The 21,489-nt window shown below is 43.3% G+C and overlaps 2 protein-coding genes across 2 annotated transcripts; one reads left to right on the plus strand and one right to left on the minus strand.

Moving 5' to 3' along the window:
- Nucleotides 1-37: 37 nt before the first annotated feature.
- stoml3b (stomatin (EPB72)-like 3b) lies at nucleotides 38-5,440 on the plus strand. The gene is made up of 7 exons (XM_077242730.1): nucleotides 38-148; nucleotides 2,078-2,181; nucleotides 2,481-2,553; nucleotides 3,690-3,772; nucleotides 4,380-4,583; nucleotides 4,661-4,795; nucleotides 4,946-5,440. Exons 1-7 carry the CDS (start codon nucleotides 94-96, stop codon nucleotides 5,132-5,134), a joined length of 843 nt encoding a protein of 280 aa, XP_077098845.1. The 5' UTR covers nucleotides 38-93; the 3' UTR covers nucleotides 5,135-5,440.
- slc46a3 (solute carrier family 46 member 3) lies at nucleotides 5,162-10,309 on the minus strand. The gene is made up of 7 exons (XM_077242729.1): nucleotides 10,183-10,309; nucleotides 9,703-9,898; nucleotides 7,886-8,545; nucleotides 6,563-6,809; nucleotides 6,389-6,472; nucleotides 6,008-6,164; nucleotides 5,162-5,751 (listed from the first exon to the last, which is right to left on the minus strand). The coding sequence occupies exons 2-7, from the start codon at nucleotides 9,883-9,885 to the stop codon at nucleotides 5,652-5,654; spliced, it is 1,431 nt and encodes a 476-aa protein (XP_077098844.1). The 5' UTR covers nucleotides 9,886-9,898; nucleotides 10,183-10,309; the 3' UTR covers nucleotides 5,162-5,651.
- Between the last annotated feature and the right edge of the window lie 11,180 nt (nucleotides 10,310-21,489).

Below are 21,489 nucleotides of genomic sequence, written 5' to 3' on the forward strand. Positions count from 1 at the left end.
TCATGGGAAGTGCTTCAGCGGAACAAATACATCTCTCACTTACCCACAAAGCCAGTACTGTCTTTTACACACACTGTGTAGCAACACAACCGCATGGAAATGGAGTCTGAGATGGAGCGAGGTGCCCGGAGCAAACAGACTCTAATCAGTAAGATGATCTCTGTTTTTTTCTGTCCTTCTGTCTTTGAACTGTGGACTTTAACATGTAACATGCTGAGAATATTATACAGTAATATAGTAACCGTCTTAACTAAAACTACTACAGCACTTTAGTATGGTTTACTGTTGAATGAGTTTGTGTTTGACATCTGTTAGGTTTATATAATTTGCATTAGTTTGATTTGCAAAGTAGTCAATTTTCCACACCGGATCACAATTGTTCCTGCATTAGGGAAGAGAAATAAATAAATATACAGTTCATATTGGTGTTGTACTTAATTGTAGTTTTAGTATTCCTAGTCAGATATTGTTCAGATATAATTACCAGGAACAGACAAGAAAGGTTAACTAAGCTTGAAGTTAATTGATTTACACCCAATGTAGGGAAGCTAACAGAATAGTAACCGCAGGACTATTTAAAATGATTCTCAATATAAGTGAAAAAGAGAAGGTGACAGTCAGAGAACCTTTCAGCATTTTGAGGTTTTGAAGTTGGCCCATTATTCTGATTTGAATAATCACATCAGATTAAGAGAGTTTCATGATTTCTTCTTTTAAGTGAATAGATTGCTCTAAGCAGTTTGACACAAAATAGTCTATAGACTCTTGACTGTATTCTACAATAATCAGTACAGTGAGTCATTAGGCTACTTTTAACACTGCATTTGAACTTGATAAGTCAAATGTGAAAATGTACGCACGCGTGTTAATTGTTATCTTAAATTAGCATGATAGACTGTATAAAACATGTTCTTGGTTGCAAATTGTACGTGTGTAGAGTGTGAGGAAAAGTTAGTGTAGGCTCACGGCCGTTTCACACCGCAAGCGTCAGCGGGGCGTGAGCAGCGCGTATTTTTTTCGGCGTGCATGTTAATCAATGAGTGCGTTCACACCGCGAGCAGGAGCAGCGCGTTAGCGTCAAGCAGGAGCGTCGCATGAGCAGCAGTGAAGCGGGGGTTTCGGCTTCGAGTCTATTTTTGCTGCGCTGCTCACGCTCAATTAAAGTGAAAGCACACTTTTGATGGACACAATTAATATGATTTCACACAAAAAGTGCCCAAAACGCATAGAATTTGCATGTCTAGTGTGTTTTAACAAGAATTGCAGTATGTCAGAAAAGGAAATGAAGACTAACATAAAGAAAATAACATTTAATAGAAAATTTACCCATCAAACTTGTTTTTAATTATTCAGTTTGGGCTTTGAACAAACTTCAAACGTGTTTATGACCACCAACTTCTAAAAACAAAATTTTCAAAAGTCCTTGTAAAGAAATGCTTGCTTATATGTAGCCTTATGTAGCCAGGGAGCCGCTGTTGTGACGCTGTACAAACGCTTCCAGTGTGAATAGGTGAATACTCGCGCGCGTCTGCAGATTCAGTGACGATGTAGTTGCGCTGACGTGCTGCTCACGCGCCGCTCATGCTTGCGGTGTGAAACGGCCGTTATCCATCACACTTACATGATTAGTAATAAGTAATGAGAGGGTGTGTGGGCCAGTGTTCACCCACTCATAAAGGGCCACCAAGAATCGATTTGTGGTGATGAGGCGTGTCTCCCTGGTGACACATTTATCTGAGTTGATCCAGTGAGGGGCCCATATTGAATGTATTGGTTTAAAGTGCTTTTACTCAGGATTAAAGGTAAAAGATAAGATCAGAATCAGAAAGAGCTTTATTACCAATTGTGCTTGCACACACAAGGAATTTGTTTTGGTACTGATCATCTGGTAAGATGTGGTTCACGGTGTGAGTGTCATGGATAAGTTGCTAGCACCTCTTCAAACAAAACCATCAAAATAAAATGCTAATTTTAAGTTTAGTAGTCGACTGCTACACTTTGAATTTGACTTCTTATGTAACTTCATGTTATAGTCATGTGTTGTTGCAGGTGAAAATAATGTTTTCTGTTGTTGCAGGTGAAAATAATGGGGGTTTGGGCTGCTGTGGGTGGATCCTTGTGATTATCTCTGCATTTTTCAGCATCTTAATATTTCCAATCAGCGTTTTCATAAGCATTAAGGTATGAACAACAATAGAACAAAGAAAACAAATAATCTTGAAAAGTATTTATTACTATTACTAGGCTCTCAAATAAAAAAATTAAGGTATTAAATAAAATTTCACATTTCAAAATTACAACTCATATCGGTATTTTACTTATCTATAGCCTACCATAATTTTAATAATTAATCTTATAAAGTAAGATAACTAAACACTTTCCTGATATATAAGTATTGTATTTTAACAGGAAGCAGATGCCTGAACGTGTTGTTCAAATGTTTTATAACCCACTTTATGTGTTTCGTTGCTGTTTTATAGATTGTGAAAGAGTATGAGCGTGCTGTCATATTTAGGCTGGGGCGGATAACAGATCGAAAAGCCAAAGGACCAGGTAAACAAGAACGTTAACCCTTTTAGTGTCACCCCCCTTTTTTTGAATATACATGAAAATGCACATTTCGAACTTAAATGGTTGTAATTCAAGAATGCTTAGGAATATAGACGTAAGATTGGTCTTGTTTTAAAGAAGACATTTGGCAGATTTTTGTAGAAGTGAAATAAATTAAGAAAGTGAAACAGAAAAAAAGTTATAGAAGTTTGAGTTTATGAAAATGTACAATGTAAAACATTTAATTATTCATATTTTATATAAAATATATTTTTTCAAAACCTGGGCGACTCTAAAACTGCAAAAATATCAAAGCCAAAAATCTGAACAAGTTGTGTTTCAAATTTTAGGTTGATATTTCAAAAAATGAGCTTTCAGTAAGATTTTGTTAGGGCGCAGTACCAAACTTTTTCACTAGATGACAACCAGACTCCATTACTGCCCATATAAGGGCGCCTCCATTTCCATATGTGTTTTGAGTGATATGAACCATTATTTCCACAATTTTCATACAATTTATGAAGTAGACATCCTATTCAGAAGTAATATGAGAAGTTTGGCAGATTTTGATATGATTTCAACCTCTAAGAAACATAAAAAGAACACTCATGTTCATCACTATTTCAAAATAAAGGTCTAAGAGTATGAAAATATTATTGTTGCAAATTGATAAATTACGGCTCCTCTGTAATTTATTTTGAAAATCAATCACCAAATATGGAAACTAGATATTGTAAGCTTTCAAATGATATATAGTTTGTCAAGATTAGTTTAGGTTTAGTATAGGATATTACTGTTTTAGAAATGTAAAGGATTTGGGCCCACCGGTGGGCCCGTGACACTTAAGGGGTTTTAAGTACCTTCTTTAGAACTTAGTAAGAAACTTTCTGTCTCTCAGCTAAACAAATGCTGGAGTAACACCAGCTTTTGATGTTCGCCTGGGACGTTCCTCTGATATGTATATGTTTCAATTGTTTACATCAGCTGAGGACTTTTACAGAACTTGTTCTAAAACAATAATAACCCACAAGCAAGCTCAAACTCCTGTACAAGGTGTCAGACAAATCAATGTGCATAACACAGATCATATAACAAATATAATTAAAAAATGTCACTTGTGTGTCACAAAATGTGTCTAGGAATCTTCTTCATTATCCCCTGCACGGACTCTTTTGTCAAAGTGGATCTGAGAACCATCTCGTTTGACATCCCTCCCCAAGAGGTAAAGTAAAAGCAATAAACGAGAAGTTAATATTGAGTAGCCTAACTTACATGTAACAAACAAAATGCCGTTTAATTTGTCTATTTTAGCTCCACCAACAAAAATAGTTCCAATCGAAGTAAAAGCGGACTTACAGTAACTGTCTTAGTGAGTAGCAAAGTTTAGTTCCTGGACAAATCAGTGTTTCGAATTAATTGTTTCCGTGAACGATTCAATAACTCACTCGTAAGGAAAGCCAAATGTTTCGTTCTTGCATGAAACTGTTTTTAAATGCAAAGTTTAAGGCCGAATTCGGAATATTAGCATAATATTTTGACTATTTGTGCCATACTATATGGGAAAAACTGTAGCCTAATGGCAGTATGCAATTTTGAATTCAGCCTAAGTGAATGACTGACTCACTAATGAAGATGTCCCTAGTTTTATTCCTGAATGAATCCGTGTTTTTAAACAATAGTTTGAATGACTACATTACTCAATTGTTGTACAGCCTAATGTTTAATACAAAATGTAGCGTACATTTATCAGTTTAAGACTCACACTTAGTATTTACTTAAGCAATGTACCCTACTAAGTTTCCACATTTTTCATTTTTGTTTGCATTTAGATATTGACCAAAGACTCAGTGACAATATCTGTGGATGGTGTTGTGTACTTCCGGGTAAGTGACCCTGTTGCCTCAGTGGCAAACGTGTCCAATGCGGATTACTCCACCCGCCTACTGGCCCAGACCACCTTGAGGAACGTCCTGGGGACCAAAAACCTGGCTGAGGTCCTTTCTGACCGAGAAAGCATCTCCCACAGTATGCAGGTGTGCTTGATGAAAAGAGACAATGGTGCCCCCGATTATAATTGCAGTTTGTCCAACAATTCTTCTCCCTGCTACAGGTGACTCTAGATGAGGCCACAGATTCGTGGGGTATCAAGGTGGAGCGGGTGGAGATTAAAGATGTTAAACTACCACAGCAGCTGCAGAGAGCTATGGCGGCCGAGGCCGAAGCAGCCCGTGAGGCTAGAGCAAAAGTGAGCGTTTCAACCAAACCTTCCTAATATGTCCTAATGTATTCTAATGATAAAAAACAAAAAGAAGTCTGGCGACATGCAACATTTGGTTTCTGTGTGCATTGGCTCTGTATGTGATGCCACACCTTAATACTTTTTGTGATAATGCAGGTCATTTCAGCAGAGGGAGAGATGAATGCATCCAGGGCTCTGAAGGAGGCGTCTCTGGTGATCGCTGAGTCTCCATCCGGACTTCAGCTCAGATATCTCCAAACTCTCAGCACCATCGCAGCTGAGAAGAACTCCACCATCATCTTCCCTCTGCCCATGGACATCATCAGTCACTTCATGAAGAAATGATCGCTGAATATTCAAAGTGTACAGATGTTTGCTAGTCATTTATTAAGAGGTTTTACATTATTTTCATATGTGCAATGTTTTACACATTTTTCAGTTTATTACATGTTGTAGGAATGATGTCATATATATATATATATATATATAACCAGAAAATAGTGACGCAAATTAAGGTTAACAAATGACTTTATTTAAAAAAATACTATGTCATATCTCAGAAAGTATATCAAAGTATTATGCAACTTTCAAATGCCAATTTTATATTCTTATAGAAGTATGCATGAAATTAAATAAAATCTACCGTAAAAACAGAATTTCTTTAGCCATTTTTTTTTTTACAAATGGAAGTCTTCAAGCTGTTCTTCATCATAAAGAATCCTTCATTTAGGAGAAGAAGAAACCAAGAATGTCTTTTGGACGTTCTTAATCCCGGAGTTTTATCCTCTCCATTCCCGTAATTATATCCTAACGTTCCACTAGAGGACACTATTGTCGTGTCAAAGACTTCCCGGTGTCCGTGTCATGGTGGAATTTCAAAGATTTCTGTGTGGTTTTCCATGCTCTCCTGTGTCAGTATCACAGATTCTTCATACACATCCAGACGGAGACAAAGAATAACACTAATAGGAAGATTTACAGTATAAGTTACATATCAAAATTTAATCTGTGACAATTTTAAATAGAATTAAATGGATAATAATATCATCATTGGAAATGATTTGCTATGCACTTAAAAATTAAGGCCTTGCATTGGATTGTTACACTATGGCCTCAGAAAGCTTGATAAATACCAGTTTACATTTTTGGCTGAACTATTTCTTGAATAAAAACATGTTTTCACAAGGATAATGGAGGTTATAGCGGTGGGACACTCACCAGATCAGGGTGGCTGGTATGACAGTGAGGCCTGCAGCCAGCAGGAAACTAAACCCGGAAAACCAGGACAGTGTAGATGCATAGATACTGCTGAACATTGTAAATGAAACGCCAACACTCAACATCTCCACAAAGGCTATACATGCAAACATGGCACCTGTACACAAACACACAGCCACAAGAAACCTCCTTACACAGCCATCAATAATTCAGAGTTCATGTGAATTGGGAATGTCCTACTTTTTTTTTTTTTTTTTGCAACTCCTGTATTTATTTTGCTAGGAATGTGGGAATGATGTGCAAAATACTGTAATGATTAAACTGAACTTAAAATTATTTAAAAACGTTATTCTACTATGTTCTACACTATTAGTTTCTTACCTTGCTCAGATCCAGACACTATTTTGGACATCATGGATCGTAGGACTGGAGTCGGCATGATGGACAGCAGCAAAGGCAGCCGCACTGCAATGAATAAAACATACACCATTGTAACACCTGAAAATAGTCCATCCATCCATTAGAAACTCCATCAATGTCCAAACTCAGTCTTACCCAGGAACATGAGCAAGGTAGACTTTGCAAACGCTGCCATGATGAGGCCGGCTGCCACAGACATCAACCCCAGAAGGATGATGTAGGCATCAGGCACACAGCGGGATAGCAGTGCCACACCGGCAAAACTCACCAGATAGATAGCAGTGGAGAGAGCTGAGCCATAACCCACAAACACCTCACTCCAGCACAGAGGAGTGTTCAGTTCATACAAGATGAAGATGGACATGCCACCCTGCAGAGCTACCTGTGAGGGACACACACACGCACACACACACACACACACACACACACACACACACACACACACACACACACACACACACACACACACACACACACACACACACACACACACACACACACACACACACACACACACACACACACACACACTACTTTTATTTTTGCATATACACTACCGTTCAAAGGTTTGGGATAGGTTGGATTTTTTTTTTAAGATTCTGAAGTTTCTCAATAAGAGATTTGATCAAAAATACAGTAAAAAAAGATATATAATGAAATATTATTACATTTTAAAATAACTGTTTTATTATATTTGATAATTATTCCAATGATGGCAAAGCTAAATTTTCAGCATCATTACTGCAGTCTTCAGTGTCACAAGATCCTTCAGAAATCATTCTAATATGCTGATTTAGTGATCAAGAAATTATTCTTTTTATCAATGCTGTAAATTGATTTTAATGTAGTTCAAAAGAACAGCATTTATTTGAAATAGAAAATGTTTGTAATGATTGTATGATTATACATTTCTTTGCCACTTTTGATTAATGTAATGCATTTTTGCTGAATAAAAGTATAACTTTCTCTCTCTTAAAAATAGTAAATAAATGTGTAATTAACCTTTTATTTTATTTATTTTTACTCTGAAGCTGAAACGGGTCAATTGTATCGTATGACTTCAGACAGCTTATAGTATAACCTCTCAATATAACCTGATCATTATTTTTGCAATTCAGTTTTTTTCCACTACACTGTAAAAAAAAAAAAAAAGAAGAAAAAAGTTGCTGACTTAAATTTTTAAGTACATTCACCAATGCCTATACAAGTCATTTCAACTTTAACTACATTAAACTGACTTAAAAATGAGTTGAATCTTTTATAATTTATATAAAAAGATGAAAATTGCTTAACTTATTTTGTTGAGTTAAAGCAATGTAGAAACATATCATGTCATAACTTATTGATAATATAATCTTTTTACAGTGTAAAGGCACAAAGCGTACACACTTCACCCTTACTTATGGTGTACCTCCAACTAATGGAGCTTGTAAAAAAGGTCAGAATTATCATAATCACCCTGAAAAAGGCAAAAGTAGCAAGCATGAGCAACAGCACTACGTTCCTTCTCCGTTTGGAGGCCGCAAAGAGCAGGTAGACGCCCTGCAGACGGGCGGTAAGAGCCTGAGACTGTCGCAGCCGAGGGGCTTCTGAAGCTGAGCGGCAGGACGCGGACAGAATGGGATTCGGAAGAACCAGGGACTCCTTCAAAATCACCAGCACATAGAGGAGGTTTACCAGATGCACAAACGCAGTGGTGAGGAAGGGCCAAGTGAAGCCAGCTGCTTCAATGTAGAATCCAGTACAAAGGGAAGCTAAGCCAGACAAAACCCCTAAAATCATGTCCAGTCGAGCCATCCGGACAGTCTTCTGTCCTTCTGGATCTTCTCCGCAGAGGTCGGCCACATAGGCGAAACATCCGCCGATCAGACTGGTGGGTCCGCCCATCAGGCCTGTTAGGAAGGAGGCAGCTAGCAGGTAATTGAGGCTGAAGGAGAATCTACTGACCAAAACGTAGCTCAGGGAAAACAGAGTGTCGCCCACCAGCGGAGGAACGATGGCAACTTTACGCCCGCAGTAGTCGCTGTATGAGACCAGGAGCAGCGCGGATATGAGACTGGGAACGAGGAAGCACAGTTCACTCTTGAGGAGGAAAAGAGATGTCTCCTTCTGCACTGCCTGAGAGAGGAGAGAAAAACTGGAGGTTCAAATGTTTATCATTACCCACAAATTCTGCCTAGTTATGCCTGTAAAGCTTAGTTGATTGGCTTTAGTTAGAAAGAGAAGTAGATAGTGAAAGTGAACTAGAAACAGGATAATGGTATTTCGAATGTATCAAATGACAAGCAGATCCACAACAAAGGCTTGTGAATTGAAAAGAAATTTTCTCACACACACAACTTGAGCTCAACTTAATATAACCGGTTCTCTAGAACTCCTTTATTGAGATATGAACATCAATGTAAACTTTACAGTGACGCAGCAAACTGAATGAACTAAATAAACAAAATGAATGTCAAACCTGATTCTGTATCAAAGGTTTTCATCTGTCTCTCTCTGAATTTAAGTATTTAAGTTTTTCTAGTTTTTTAAATATATATTAAATTAGCATTAAATTGTTCATTGTGACTCTTCAAGGATTTTTTCATGAATTTTTCTAAATATTGAAGGTTACAATTTTGGGGTTGGACCAGAGTTTTCTTTTTTAAAGTATTATTTATGTACTATTAAAGTTTTCAGTTTATATTAGGTGTTAGTGATTTTGTTATGTGCTTTTGTCTTTTTTATTTATTTAATTGTTTTAATATATTTAACATTTCTCATTTTCATTTAGTTTAAGTTTTTCACCTATTTATCCTTCATTTTATTCTAGCTTCATTATACCCAGACATTTTAATTTCCCCTATATGATCAATTTATGCATCATTTCTAGAAACATAAAAAAATATCCATAATTTAAATTAAACTGGTATTAAATCAAGATGCAAGTAAATAAAAAAACAAAGAATTGCTGTCCTTAATACAGCTGTCATTGCCATAACGCAAAGCATTATAGATAATTTTTCCAACAACTTTTCTATAAAGTAGCTTGGCATATTTTAGAAACAATCCATTTGTTTTTCCTTTTTATACATTTACAAGTTATAGATTAATTGACTGGTAGCTAACCTGTGTTGTCAAAAACTTAAAAATATCATTACCATTAGACTCAGATCTGCACAGAACATGTGATAAATGCCTTAACATAGATAAAAACCATTAAAAATAAGATTAAAGAAGAGATTAAAAAGAGAATTCAGAAATTGGCCATAACTGAATAATCAAAAAAGAATCACCTGGTGAATGGTGACATAGCTGTGGTTGTTTGAGCAGTGAGACAGACTCTCAGCAGGATAAATTGTTCCGCTCAGCTCAAACCACAGCCTACGGTACACATACTGCTGGAGCAGAGGGTACATCATAAACATGGCAAACGCATACATGCCAACTGCCAGCTCGATCAGGTACACACGACCCATTACACTTCCTGCTCTATATCAGGGAAAAGGAGCAGGAGAGATGTTTGAGAAGACATAAAACAGTGACTAAACCTAATGACAAAAAATGAGTTCAATAATCTATTGTGAATAATAAAAGTCAATTGGTTACAGTGATAGACAGACAGACAGTCTGCTTTATTATTGAAATCAATGGAGAAGAACCTTTAACATCCAACTAAAAATAGAACCAAAAATAGTTCCTCTATGGCATAACAGCAAACACATCTTTTTGGAATCTTTGTTTTTTAAGAGTAGATAGATAGAGGTGATTCTTACCTGTAAGTTATAATGGGAGAAATCGTTCCATATTTAAAGCATGTTTGCCTTTGCCGTCAAATCCACTTGAAAAGTCGCAGGGCACAGCGAACAGAAAGATCCCATCATGTCATGTTATGCACTGTCTGATCTTATCATTCGTTTGGGACTTTAAAACCTGTAAGACAAAGACTTCCACTCCTTACGTTTGTTTGTCAAGACTACAAATCCTCAAAGGAACACACACCCTCAGAACACGTATTTGTGTAGCAGAAAGATGGGAGGAGTGGAAACCAATAAGAGAGATGTTATGAGTAGATGCATTTGGTAATTTCAGTCACGTTTAAAAATATAAGAATGTCTTTGCATTAGATGCAAAAATCAAATAGCCTAAACAAACAAAAAACAAGTGCCATTTATTTTAAAGAAACATCGCACCCACAAATATGTTTTTACATCGAGCTAAAACATCAGAAACATTGTGAAGTTTGTTTGCAAAGACGTTTACAAACGTTTTAGGGCTTTTAAGACTACGCTTAACCTTGGGTTATCGTCATTCTAAACACATATTTTAACCCGGGATAACGGAACAATTCATAACCGTTTTCAACAACCGACAACCAATAGCGTGTCTCTTACTCAAGTCTATTGGGCAGTCACGAAACAGAGTGTAGGCTATTGTAGCCTATCAGCGTTTTAGAAGGAAAATGTCAAATGGTGACAGAAAACGCCACAAATGGAATGAAGAGACCGTTACATTCTAATCCAAAAAGGCCATTCTGGATCAAATTGATAGTTTAGTCGCCGCACTGCGCAATGCTAGAGCCTTTAGCTATAGCCTAACATGCGTGCGGAATAAATCCGATATATCCTACCAATCAAGAACACTTGCAACGCAAACATGCAAAGAAGGACGTTAACCCAAACCCAGGGTTTAGTCTGGCGGCCTGCCATGAGTTTCGTTTACATGCTTATTGGACCATAGCGTCTTGCGGGACAAAATCTTAGGAGCATCCGGAACCTTGACTTGAAGCAGCAATATTTGCGCTATCTATAAAAGTTATTAGTAATTAGTAAAAGTATAAGTTAGTAAATAATTATAGTACTACAGCCTATATATAATAAATTATACTATAATTAGAAAATTTGTATAAAAAGTAATTATATATATATATATATATATATATATATATATATATATATATAGGCCTATTTTATAAGAAAATTAATTAATTATTAGATTAGAAAATATTTAAGAACATTTAAGAGAATTGTAAGTAAATGTATAATAAATGTATATTTATATATTTAAAAACTATATCACACACTGTTAAGGTGTTCACCTTGAAACCAACGCCCAGAAATTTGGCATGTTCTCTCAGTGTCCTGTTTCCTGAATTCACAAAATAAAGGCCAATTAGTACAAATGAGCCACACCCAAGAATATATCAGCCTACATCTCCACAACCATTAAATTAACCAAAAACTATACCAACTTAAATTCTAAACTTTTGCAAATCCAATTTTACAGAGGTGTAAAGAGTATACACCATAAATAAAAGTAGCAATACCTAAATAAAATACTTAAATAAAAGTAGCTATGACTCCATTACTAATTTACCAATTAACTAATTAGTTACTAAACCCAAAACCACTTGACATGCCAGTGAAAAACAAGAAACAGTTGATTTGTGAGGAGAGCAATCACATGCTGAATTTTCTAAAATCGAAATAAAACGGAACACCTCAATATTACAATAAATACATTTAGTGAGACAAACAGAATAGGATGAGTTTGAAAAAGTAGTTTAAAAAAGTTATAAAAAAAATGAAATGTCGGGAATGAATCGAATTTACATTTTGTCTGGCTTTCAAAAGCAACCCCTCTTAGTGTTGGATTAAAAGAAGAGTTAAAAAAAACCTCTGCATTCTTTATTGACTTAAGATATGTGATCATAATATATGCGGTGCATGTGTGGACTTATTCTACATTTAAATTCAGATTAATCGCATTGCATGTCATGGGACAAAGTCATCTGAAATGAATGGAACAGCAGTTCCCTTTCAGTCGATAACGTCGGACGTAGTCGACGCGACTGAAATGGGATCACGCTAGGGAGCCTATCATCTTCGATTACTATTGAACGAGCCAATGGAATTTGGCGTGCGTGATTTGCATCACACACTCCGCCCCCGCGGCGCGGGTATAAATACGGAAGTGGATGCACGCACTAGTTGCCTTTCGCTTCGGAGCCGTTCGTCTTTGATGTCTCTGAAGAGTGCTGTTGTGTTCAACGAGCGAGTGTGTCGGTGTTCTTGCGGGAAGACCTCTCCAGTGTTGGTGTTCTACAGCGTGGTGCAGCGGTGATCGCGAGCTTCTCAGCTCTCAACTGCTGTTTTAACAGCATCAAATTTCTACTGTTTGTTTGTGTGTTGACGGTTGGTTAGAGGGCGAGAAGTGAGTGCTTCACTGTTAGTTGAAAGACTATTCAGTGTTTGCCGCGGTCATTCCCTGTGTGCTCCGGCACTGGTGACGGTCCCATTTCCTAAAAGAGCAACACGGGTGTGAGTGCGTCTTTTTCAAGATGCCATTCCATCCGTGCGTTTCTGGGTGCGGTCTGGCACTATCCCCTTCTGACGGTCACGAAAGTTGTGTCGCATGTTTGGGCTTACAGCATGCTGAGGCAGCTTTCGTGGATGAGGCATGTTCTCACTGCGGGAACATGTCCATCTCGGTGTTGAGATCTAGACTCGCCTTCGTTAAAGGCGTTGGTGCAGTCCCCACCTCTGGGCCCCGCCCCTGTTCTTCCTCTGGGTTACCTTCCCAGAGGAGGACTGGGGTGCCGTCCAAGCTGGGTGATCTGAGGATCACAGTGAGGGGTAATCCGCCCGGCCACGCCCCGTGGGTCCCTCACTCCTCTTTCACACCGCAACCGGTGGAGCTCCCCATTGATCCCGCTGGTCCCTCTGTAATGGACGGGCCAGCCGTGTCATTTGGGGCCCCTCCAGGGGATACGTTGTCAATCGCAGCATCGGAGGGGGAGCTGAACTCTGGAGATGATGACTCGGCTGCACTGCCTCCCTCCGGGAGACCAGTGTTGCCCGAGCCAGATCCAGAGATGTCAGCTATGCTGAAAAAGGCCGCCGAGGCGGTAGGGCTCGTGTGGAACCCTCCACCGTGTCCCGAGCCGTCTCGGTTGGATGATTGGTATATCGGGGCGGGCCGTACTGGTTCTCAGTCCGCCGCCCCGGTTCCTTTCTTTCCTGAAGTGCATGAGGAGCTTACGAGGGCATGGATGGCACCTTTCTCTGCCAGAAACCGCCTGAGTAGCTCCTCCCCCCTCACTACCCTTGATGGGGGAGCGGTGAAGGGTTACGAGGCTATCCCTCCGGTGGAGCGGGCCGTTGCGATGCAGTTATGCCCAACGGCGGCCGCTTCCTGGAGAGGTGATCCTCGTCACCCCTCTAAAGCCTGTAAGTTCTCGTCCGCTCTTACGGGCAAGGCTTACAAAGCTTGTGGGCAAGCCGCTTCCTCCTTGCATGCCATGGCGTTGCTCCAGGTCCACCAGGCCCAGGCACTCATGAACATGCACGAGGGTAGTTCGGACCCTGAGCTCATGGGTGAGCTCCGCACTGCAACTGACCTCGCCCTCCGGGCGGCGAAGGTTGCAGCTCGCGCGGTGGGTTCGGCGATGTCCACACTAGTGGTCCAGGAGCGCCATCTCTGGCTCAACCTGGCCGATATGAGAGATGCGGACAAGGTTCGGTTCCTGGACTCTCCCATTTCCCAGGTTGGGTTATTCGGCGACGCTGTGGAGAACTTTGCCCAACAGTTCTCTACAGCTCAGAAGCAGACGGAGGCCATCCGGCACATCCTGCCTCGGAGGGACGCTGCTGCCTTCACCCGCCCCCCGAGGTCAGATCCTCCGCCTGCTCGTCGCCGAGGGCGTCCGCCTGCAGCCGCCTCAGCTCCCGCCGGACCACCGCAGCAGCCTTCACCCAGGTTCCGGCGCGGAGCCGGCCGCGGAAGGGGCGCCCAGCCCGCTCCAGGCGCTGCCAAGCCAGGTGGTAAGCTCCAGCGCAAAAGAAAACGCTGAACCTGGACGGGCTCTCAGGGATGGAAGAGTTGCTTGTGGAGTGGTCGCCGATCCACTCCCTCTGGCTGGTTGGAGGGCCGGCTGGAGTTTTTTGTTATGTGTGTGTCTGTTCCGCCGCTGGCCCCTATAAAAACGGGGTCAGCGGTACCCACATATTCAGAAAAAGAGCAATTTTTCTATTCCTGAGTCCCAAGTGGGCCAGTATGGCGGATGTGACCCTGTATAATAGCCTTACATCCCCCAGCTTCCCTTGGTCGCCAACAGGCAGCTTGGGGCGTTCGAGGACCCGGTCATCCGCCTTCTCACGTCCCCTGCCGCTAGTGGAGACAGGTAAGTGTTGCACTGCACACTAACACCACTATCTCTACTTTGCTGCCCCACCTCAGGCTCGGCTACCCTGCTCAAGTCAGTGATAGTAACATCACATTAGGTGTTGAGCAGACGTGCTCCTGAAAATTCAGTGATATTCTTCACACCAAGTGTTGAGCAGTGCTCCTGACTTGTGCGTGCTTATCTTATCCTGCTGGCGAAGGATTTGATATAGCCGCTCCTCCAGCCGGTACGAGGGCCAGTTGTAAACTCGTTCTTCGTGCTACTAGGTGGTGGGTCGTGACCATCTTGGCCCAAGATTGGTCTGCAGCTTTGACCTGAAGGACACGTGGTGTCCTTCCCCTCGAGTGCTCCAGAGCCCGTTGGGTCTTCAGGTCAACTGGAAGAGAGTAATCTCGCCCACGGGCTGAGTATCTCTTTTTCAGTTTTGGGGAGGTACTCGGTCCAACACGTCTCTCCAGTGAGAATGTGTTCAGCTGGTGTTGAAGTGAGAAAGGGTCCCACTGAAAAGATTCAGAGGCTCCTGGGGTATACGATAGCGCAGCCTAAGTTGGCTTCCTCCGTATGTGACCGCTTCAGCGCTAGCTTTACGATCGAGTCCCGAGGTGACCGTGGCAGAGCAGCTCTCCCTGTGTGACTATAGTTCATCCCGGTCTGCTGCCAAACCCTCCTCAGCAGAGGGGCCATGTACAAAGGGCGTGTTTTAACGGGGGCCTGGGCGACCCCCGACTACACGGGCATTCGTGCCTCGAGTTGTTAGACATTGCGGGTGTCACAAACTCTCCCGTCACCTCCTCCTTGGAGTCAGACGCTTCTGAGGGCGCCTTGTTCCACCCCTCCCGCTTACTCAATCGTGCCGCCATCGAGCCTCACGACAGTTATAGCCAGGGCAAGTGGAGACTCCATCCCCTGGGTCCGCTGGGTCTTGACCATTCCGGGGCCGCTCAATTGCCCCCCCGGTTTTATTTTTCCGCCAGTGTTTGGGTAAACCGAGCGGACTACCCTTGGACAAACACTGGGTCCCAGCTGTCCCAGGGGCCCGCAGAATACGTTTAACCCCAGTGAGCCTTCTAAGAAGTGACGGCGACTCAGGGTCGCCTTGCGCTGCTCAAGTCAGTGAGATCATCACACTTCATGTTGAGCAGAGTTGCTCCTGAAACTCAGTGAAGTTCATCGCACTCAGGTGTTGAGCAGCAATGCTCCTGTAGCTCAGTGAGTCCATCACAGGTAGCGCAGTGAATTCATCACACGCAGTGCTGAGCAGAAATGCTCCTGGTGCTCAGTGAAGTTCCTCGCACTCAAGTGTTGAGCAGTAATGCTCCTGAAGCTCAGTGAGTTTATCACACTCAGGTGTTGAGCAGTAATGCTCCTGAAGCTCAGTGAACTTGTCACACTCAAGTGCTGAGCAGAAATGCTCCTGTCGTTCAGTGAAATTCTTCGCACTCAAGTGTTGAGCAGAAATGCTCCTGAAGCTCAGTGAGGGAATGCTCCTGAAGTTCAGTGAACTTGTCACACTCAAGTGCTGAGCAGAAATGCTCCTGTCGCTCAGTGAGGTTCTTCGTACTCAAGTGTTGAGCAGAAATGCTCCTGAAGCTCGGTGAGTTTATCACACTCAGGTGTTGAGCAGGAATGCTCCTGAAGCTCAGTGAACTTGTCACACCCAAGTGCTGAGCAGAAAATGCTCCTGAAGCCCAGTGATCTTCACATGTTGTGTTGAGCAATGCTCCTGTCTTTTGCGCCCGTCACTTGCACCTACGTGCCAAGTCAGGAGAGGAACAGGTCTTCATAGTTGCCCCTTATTGGCCCAACTAGACCTGGCTCCCATCAACAGCTTCCTGACTTCCCCGGAAAACTCTTCAGGGGCGGGGCACGATGGCACGCGTTCTTCCCCCGGGGATTCCGGCCGGTCTTACATCTGAACGCGGAGGTTCAGGTGGCTATCACAAGAATGTGTGATAGTTACCATCACTTCTGCGAGCACCCCCTAGAATGGGGTAGCGTGCTTACGCCTTTAGAAGTGGAACCTAGTCGTTGAGTGCGTCTTCTCTCCAGAGGAGATCCTGAAAGCTTTCGATCACTTCAGTGCTCTCTTTCCTGCAAAATGGGTTGCAGTAGGCTGTTTTCCTAAATCACCCTCAAAATGGTGTTGCCTCGGTGTTTAAACGACGCTCATCGGGTTGCAGAAGTATGCAGAAGCACGTTCTGATCGTCAGGTTCCTGAGGAGCAAGGTCTTGTAAATCCTTGTGTCCCTCTTTATCCTCTTGGGCCTTGTCCCTGGTGCGACTGCACTGCAGAGACCGCCCCTGAGCCACTGCAGGTAGTGAGTTAAAAATTCTGTTATATCAGTTCTCCTGCTCGCGTGGTCTCTACTAGAGGGTTGGGACTTGCTCGCTTTCGGTCAACGTATTGTGCCTGGAGTCTGGGCCGGCTAACTCTCACAAGCTGAGACCCCGGCTCGGATTGTGCCCAAGGTTCCTACCTCTCCCGTAATAGGAGCAGGTGGTGAGCCTGCAAGCGCTGCCCTGGAGGAGGCAGATCCAGCCCTGGCTTCTCTGTCCGTTCGCTTGGACGTGTACAGAATGCAAGTCATAGACCTCAGACCAGCTCTTCAAATATCTGTTGGAATTCAGCAGAGAGGGAAGGCTGTTTCCATGCAAAGTTGCACTTAGTGCTTGCCTTCATTTCGGCAAAGATCCGAGATGCAACATGTCCACTTAGGTGTTGAGCTCCTCTATGATGAGTGTAAAGTGCTCCGCCTGGGCGTTGACGATATACTTTGCTAAACAGATTCTAGACTTGGGGGCTGGACGACACCTGGTTGAACCGCTGCTTCCCGTAGGCTCCCTTCTCATGAAGCCAGTTTCACCGTGAGCCCGGTTCAAGTGTCGGCTTGCTGCGCCATTCCCCTCCTATGGACTGGATACGTGCGCCTTTCTACTCCAGTTGAGTTCCCTTAAAATTGAACCCTGTTGAGTTCCTCCACACCCCTCCGACGTCGGACGTGCGGAACGTCTGGTGTTAGGCCTACCACTCGTAAGCAGTGTGGAACCTGTGTTAGGCTGGGTCCATATGTTGCGGTCCCTTCGGTGACCCCATATTTGTATTCTTCCACGATACGGCTCGCTGCGGTGAGCCCGTGTCTTCCCTCGGCAGAGTCTCTCTGCCGTCACTGTCCGGTGTGTCTCCCCCCGTCTTAGGCTGGAGCCACCCCAGTGACATTCCATATGTTGGACTGCCCGGTTTCCGCCCAGTTCATATGTGTATTCTCCACGTTACCTCCCTCGGGTTGGATGTGGCTTCCGCAGCGTCCCTTCCTTCCAACGTACGGGGAACGCTTTCCCAGTGGTCCTGTAGGAACAGCAGTGACTTCCCTGGCCTAAGCCCTGTCCTTCCCCGCCTTAAGTTTGCGGGGGCATCAGGAGGCTTTGGTTTAGGCACTGGAAGGTGGCAGCGTTAGTGGCGTGTTCAATGGTTGATCCCATTTCAGTCGCGTCGACTACGTCCGACGTTATCGACTGAAAGGGAACGTCCTGGTTGCGTATGCAACCCGCCGTTCCCTGAAGGAGGGAACGGAGGACGTAGTCCCCTTGCCACTACCGCTGGACCACCGCTGACCCCGGGTTACTCTCGGCTCCTCAGCGAAAAGCAACTAGTGCGTGCATCCACTTCCGTATTTATACCCGCGCCGCGGGGGCGGAGTGTGTGATGCAAATCACGCACGCCAAATTCCATTGGCTCGTTCAATAGTAATCGAAGATGATAGGCTCCCTAGCGTGATCCCATTTCAGTCGCGTCGACTACGTCCTCCGTTCCCTCCTTCAGGGAACGGTGGGTTGCATACGCAACCAGGACGTTATTATACTAATCCTGGGTTAAGTATGAGCAGTGTAAAATGTGAAGCAAAATAACCCAGGATTCAGTTTAGCCGGAGTTTGCAATGACCCAGGGTTAACTATTTCAAACATGAACACTGCATGGTGTCTTAATTGTTTAAATAGTTTTTGTGTGTGTGTGTGTGTGTGTGGTTATAGTATAGTAACATCCACAAATAAACCAAAGCATATGAGCATTGTCTTTTGAAACATTTTAATATTCATCGCCTCCCCCATAGCGAATACAAATGAGTTATATATAAATTCTTTCCATTCCTTATTATATTCTCTATGCTACAGTTACAGCGTGAACCATCACAAGTTGAAAACGTACACAGAGAAGTAATGATCCGCCAAGACAAACATGCATTGATTACTGTGCACTACAACACAATAAATAGTACCTTACAAGCGACTGAAAGTTCAGTCAAAAAAGACATGAGAAGTCAAATGTTAGTAAATAGACAGATGGACGAATTTCATTCAGTACAATAAGTGACTCCACCACTCCCAGTGTACATTTACAGTCAGTATTTTCAGGGCTAAGTTGACATTCAGTAGTTTAGATGTCCACAGGACAAAGAGTCAGTGTGTCTCAGAACCTGACTGTTGTTTTATATCATTTATCACCATCTATGGACTATTGCCACAGTGAAGTCTGTCTTGAGGGCAGAAAGGAAATAAACTAATGAGCTCTTTCAAGATTTTTAAGTATGCAAGTAAGTACATGGCTACTCCTTATAATAAATGTGGATTACTGACAATTTTGTACTTGGTTATAAACAAGAGCAGGTGCAGTATGATTGTTTAATTGAGGTTGTTGAGGTTTGTTGTTGAGACATACATTTAAAACATAAATATGCAAAGAATAAAAATGAAAAAAATGAAAAATTAAATGAATTAGAAGGGAAACCACTTAATTTATAATTTTAGAAATATATATATATATATAAAATAATAAAAATAATAAGCAAAAAAGATGCCTGCATTATTTTCCTGCATTAATCCAGATATTAGAAGCATAGTAACTGTTTGTAAGGCTGCTGTAATGTGAAAACCCTTTTCATTTATGCTACTTTGCACATTAAATGAAGGCACATCCCTGAAACATTTGTGTACTTGTTGTAGTGTATTTTTTCCTTTTCTATTTTAACAACTAACTTGTCATAGAAGATGGAAGGAGAACCCAGGCGCAGACAGCAGATGACACTCAAATGATTTATTTTGGACCAAAACAGAAAACAAAACCCACGAGGGGGTAAAACAGGACTGGAGCAGAGTATAACAAGACTAAGACACAATGACAAACAAAGACTCTGACTTGACAGGAAACAAACTCACAATACTGATTAAACAGGTCTTCAGACAATATACTCACAGGGATTAACACGCAAAGTTAGACAATGTACCGACACAGGACAGCAAACACAAGGGGATTAAATAGGGAGACACTAATGACAAAGACAGGTGAAGCTGACTAGACAAGGACAGGTGAAACTGACTAGACAATAATGACGAGACGAGGATAACAAGGGGGCGGGGTGACGTGACAACACAAGCACATGGCTCAAAACACAAGACCATGTGCTTGCACACAAAACATGATTCTGTCATGATCCTGCCTCAAGACTAGAGAAAATCAAGGACACGAGGGCAGAATCATGACAGAACCCCCACCTTAAGGAGCGGCTACCAGACGCTCCTCAAGGGGACATCAAACACGGGACATGACAGACTGAGACATCGACACAAACCAACAAAACATGACAAATAACAGTAATGGCAAACACGAAAACACAACAACCGGGTTAGGATGAAACATTAAAAATAAAAAACAAGGAAGAGGTGGTGGAGGAAACACAGAGTTCATGGGGGGTGATCCAGGGTGAATGGGTGTGCTGGGGGTCTTAGGTCCACGGGATGAGGATGGGGAACGAGGAATCCGGGCTGGCTTGGAGGGGGACACACGAGGGGGGGACTTGGACAAAACAGTACGGGGTTTAGTGGCGACAGGGAAAACAGTCCGGGAACTAGTGGTGACAGGGACAAACGGGGAAACAGTCCGGGGACTAGTGGTAACAGGGACAAACGGGGAAACAGTCCCGGGGCTGGTGGAGACAGGGACGAACGGAGAAACAGTCCGGGGGCTGGTGGAGACAGGGACGAACGGAGAAACAGTCCGGGGGCTGGTGGAGACAGGGACGAACGGAGAAACAGTCCGGGAATTAGTGGAGACAGACTGGGATACTGCTTCAGTGGTAGCAGCAACAGATTCAGAGACAGAGGGTGAGGAAACGGGACTCCTGACGGCGGACATAGCAGGCGAAGGGGCAGGACTGGGTGCAGCGATCACAGCGGCAGGCTCGGGGGCTGGAGACAAGACAGGACAAACAGGGACTTCGAGGATTTTAGCTAGACAAGACAAATAATCAGAGAGGGTCTTGGCAGCAAGGAAGATGGGCATCTCCTGACGAGCAGAAACCGATTTCAGAACCTCTTTTGCGGCTAGATCGGCCGCAAGTCTCTCAGTAGATTCTGGGACGGCGCTAGCTGGAGCGGGCTCATGGACGGCGCTTGCTGGAGCGGGCTCATGGACGGCGCTTGCTGGAGCGGGCTCATGGACGGCGCTTGCTGGAGCGGGCTCATGGACGGCGCTTGCTGGAGCGGGCTCATGGACGGCGCTTGCTGGAGCGGGCTCATGGACGGCGCTTGCTGGAGCGGGCTCATGGACGGCGCTTGCTGGAGCGGGCTCATGGACGGCGCTTGCTGGAGCGGGCTCATTGACGGCGCTTGAAGTAGCGGGCTCTGGGGCAGCGATCGCGGACTCAGGGGGAGACAGAGACGGAGGACAAGAGGCTCCCTTCCTCTTCTTCCTTCTGGGTCGCGGAGCTGAGTCCGTAGCCAGGCTTGAGACCGGTAAGGGGGGCGAAGAGGGAGACGAAGCAGGTGCTGGCGACTCCACCGCAGGCAAGGGGGATTCCGTGGAGGACGACTCAGACGCTGACTCCCACGACAAACGTCTTCCACG

This window comes from Siphateles boraxobius, unplaced genomic scaffold, assembly GCF_051911475.1.
Source record: "Siphateles boraxobius isolate OS27281-9 unplaced genomic scaffold, OSU_SipBor_1 25, whole genome shotgun sequence".
NCBI lineage: Eukaryota > Metazoa > Chordata > Actinopteri > Cypriniformes > Leuciscidae > Siphateles > Siphateles boraxobius.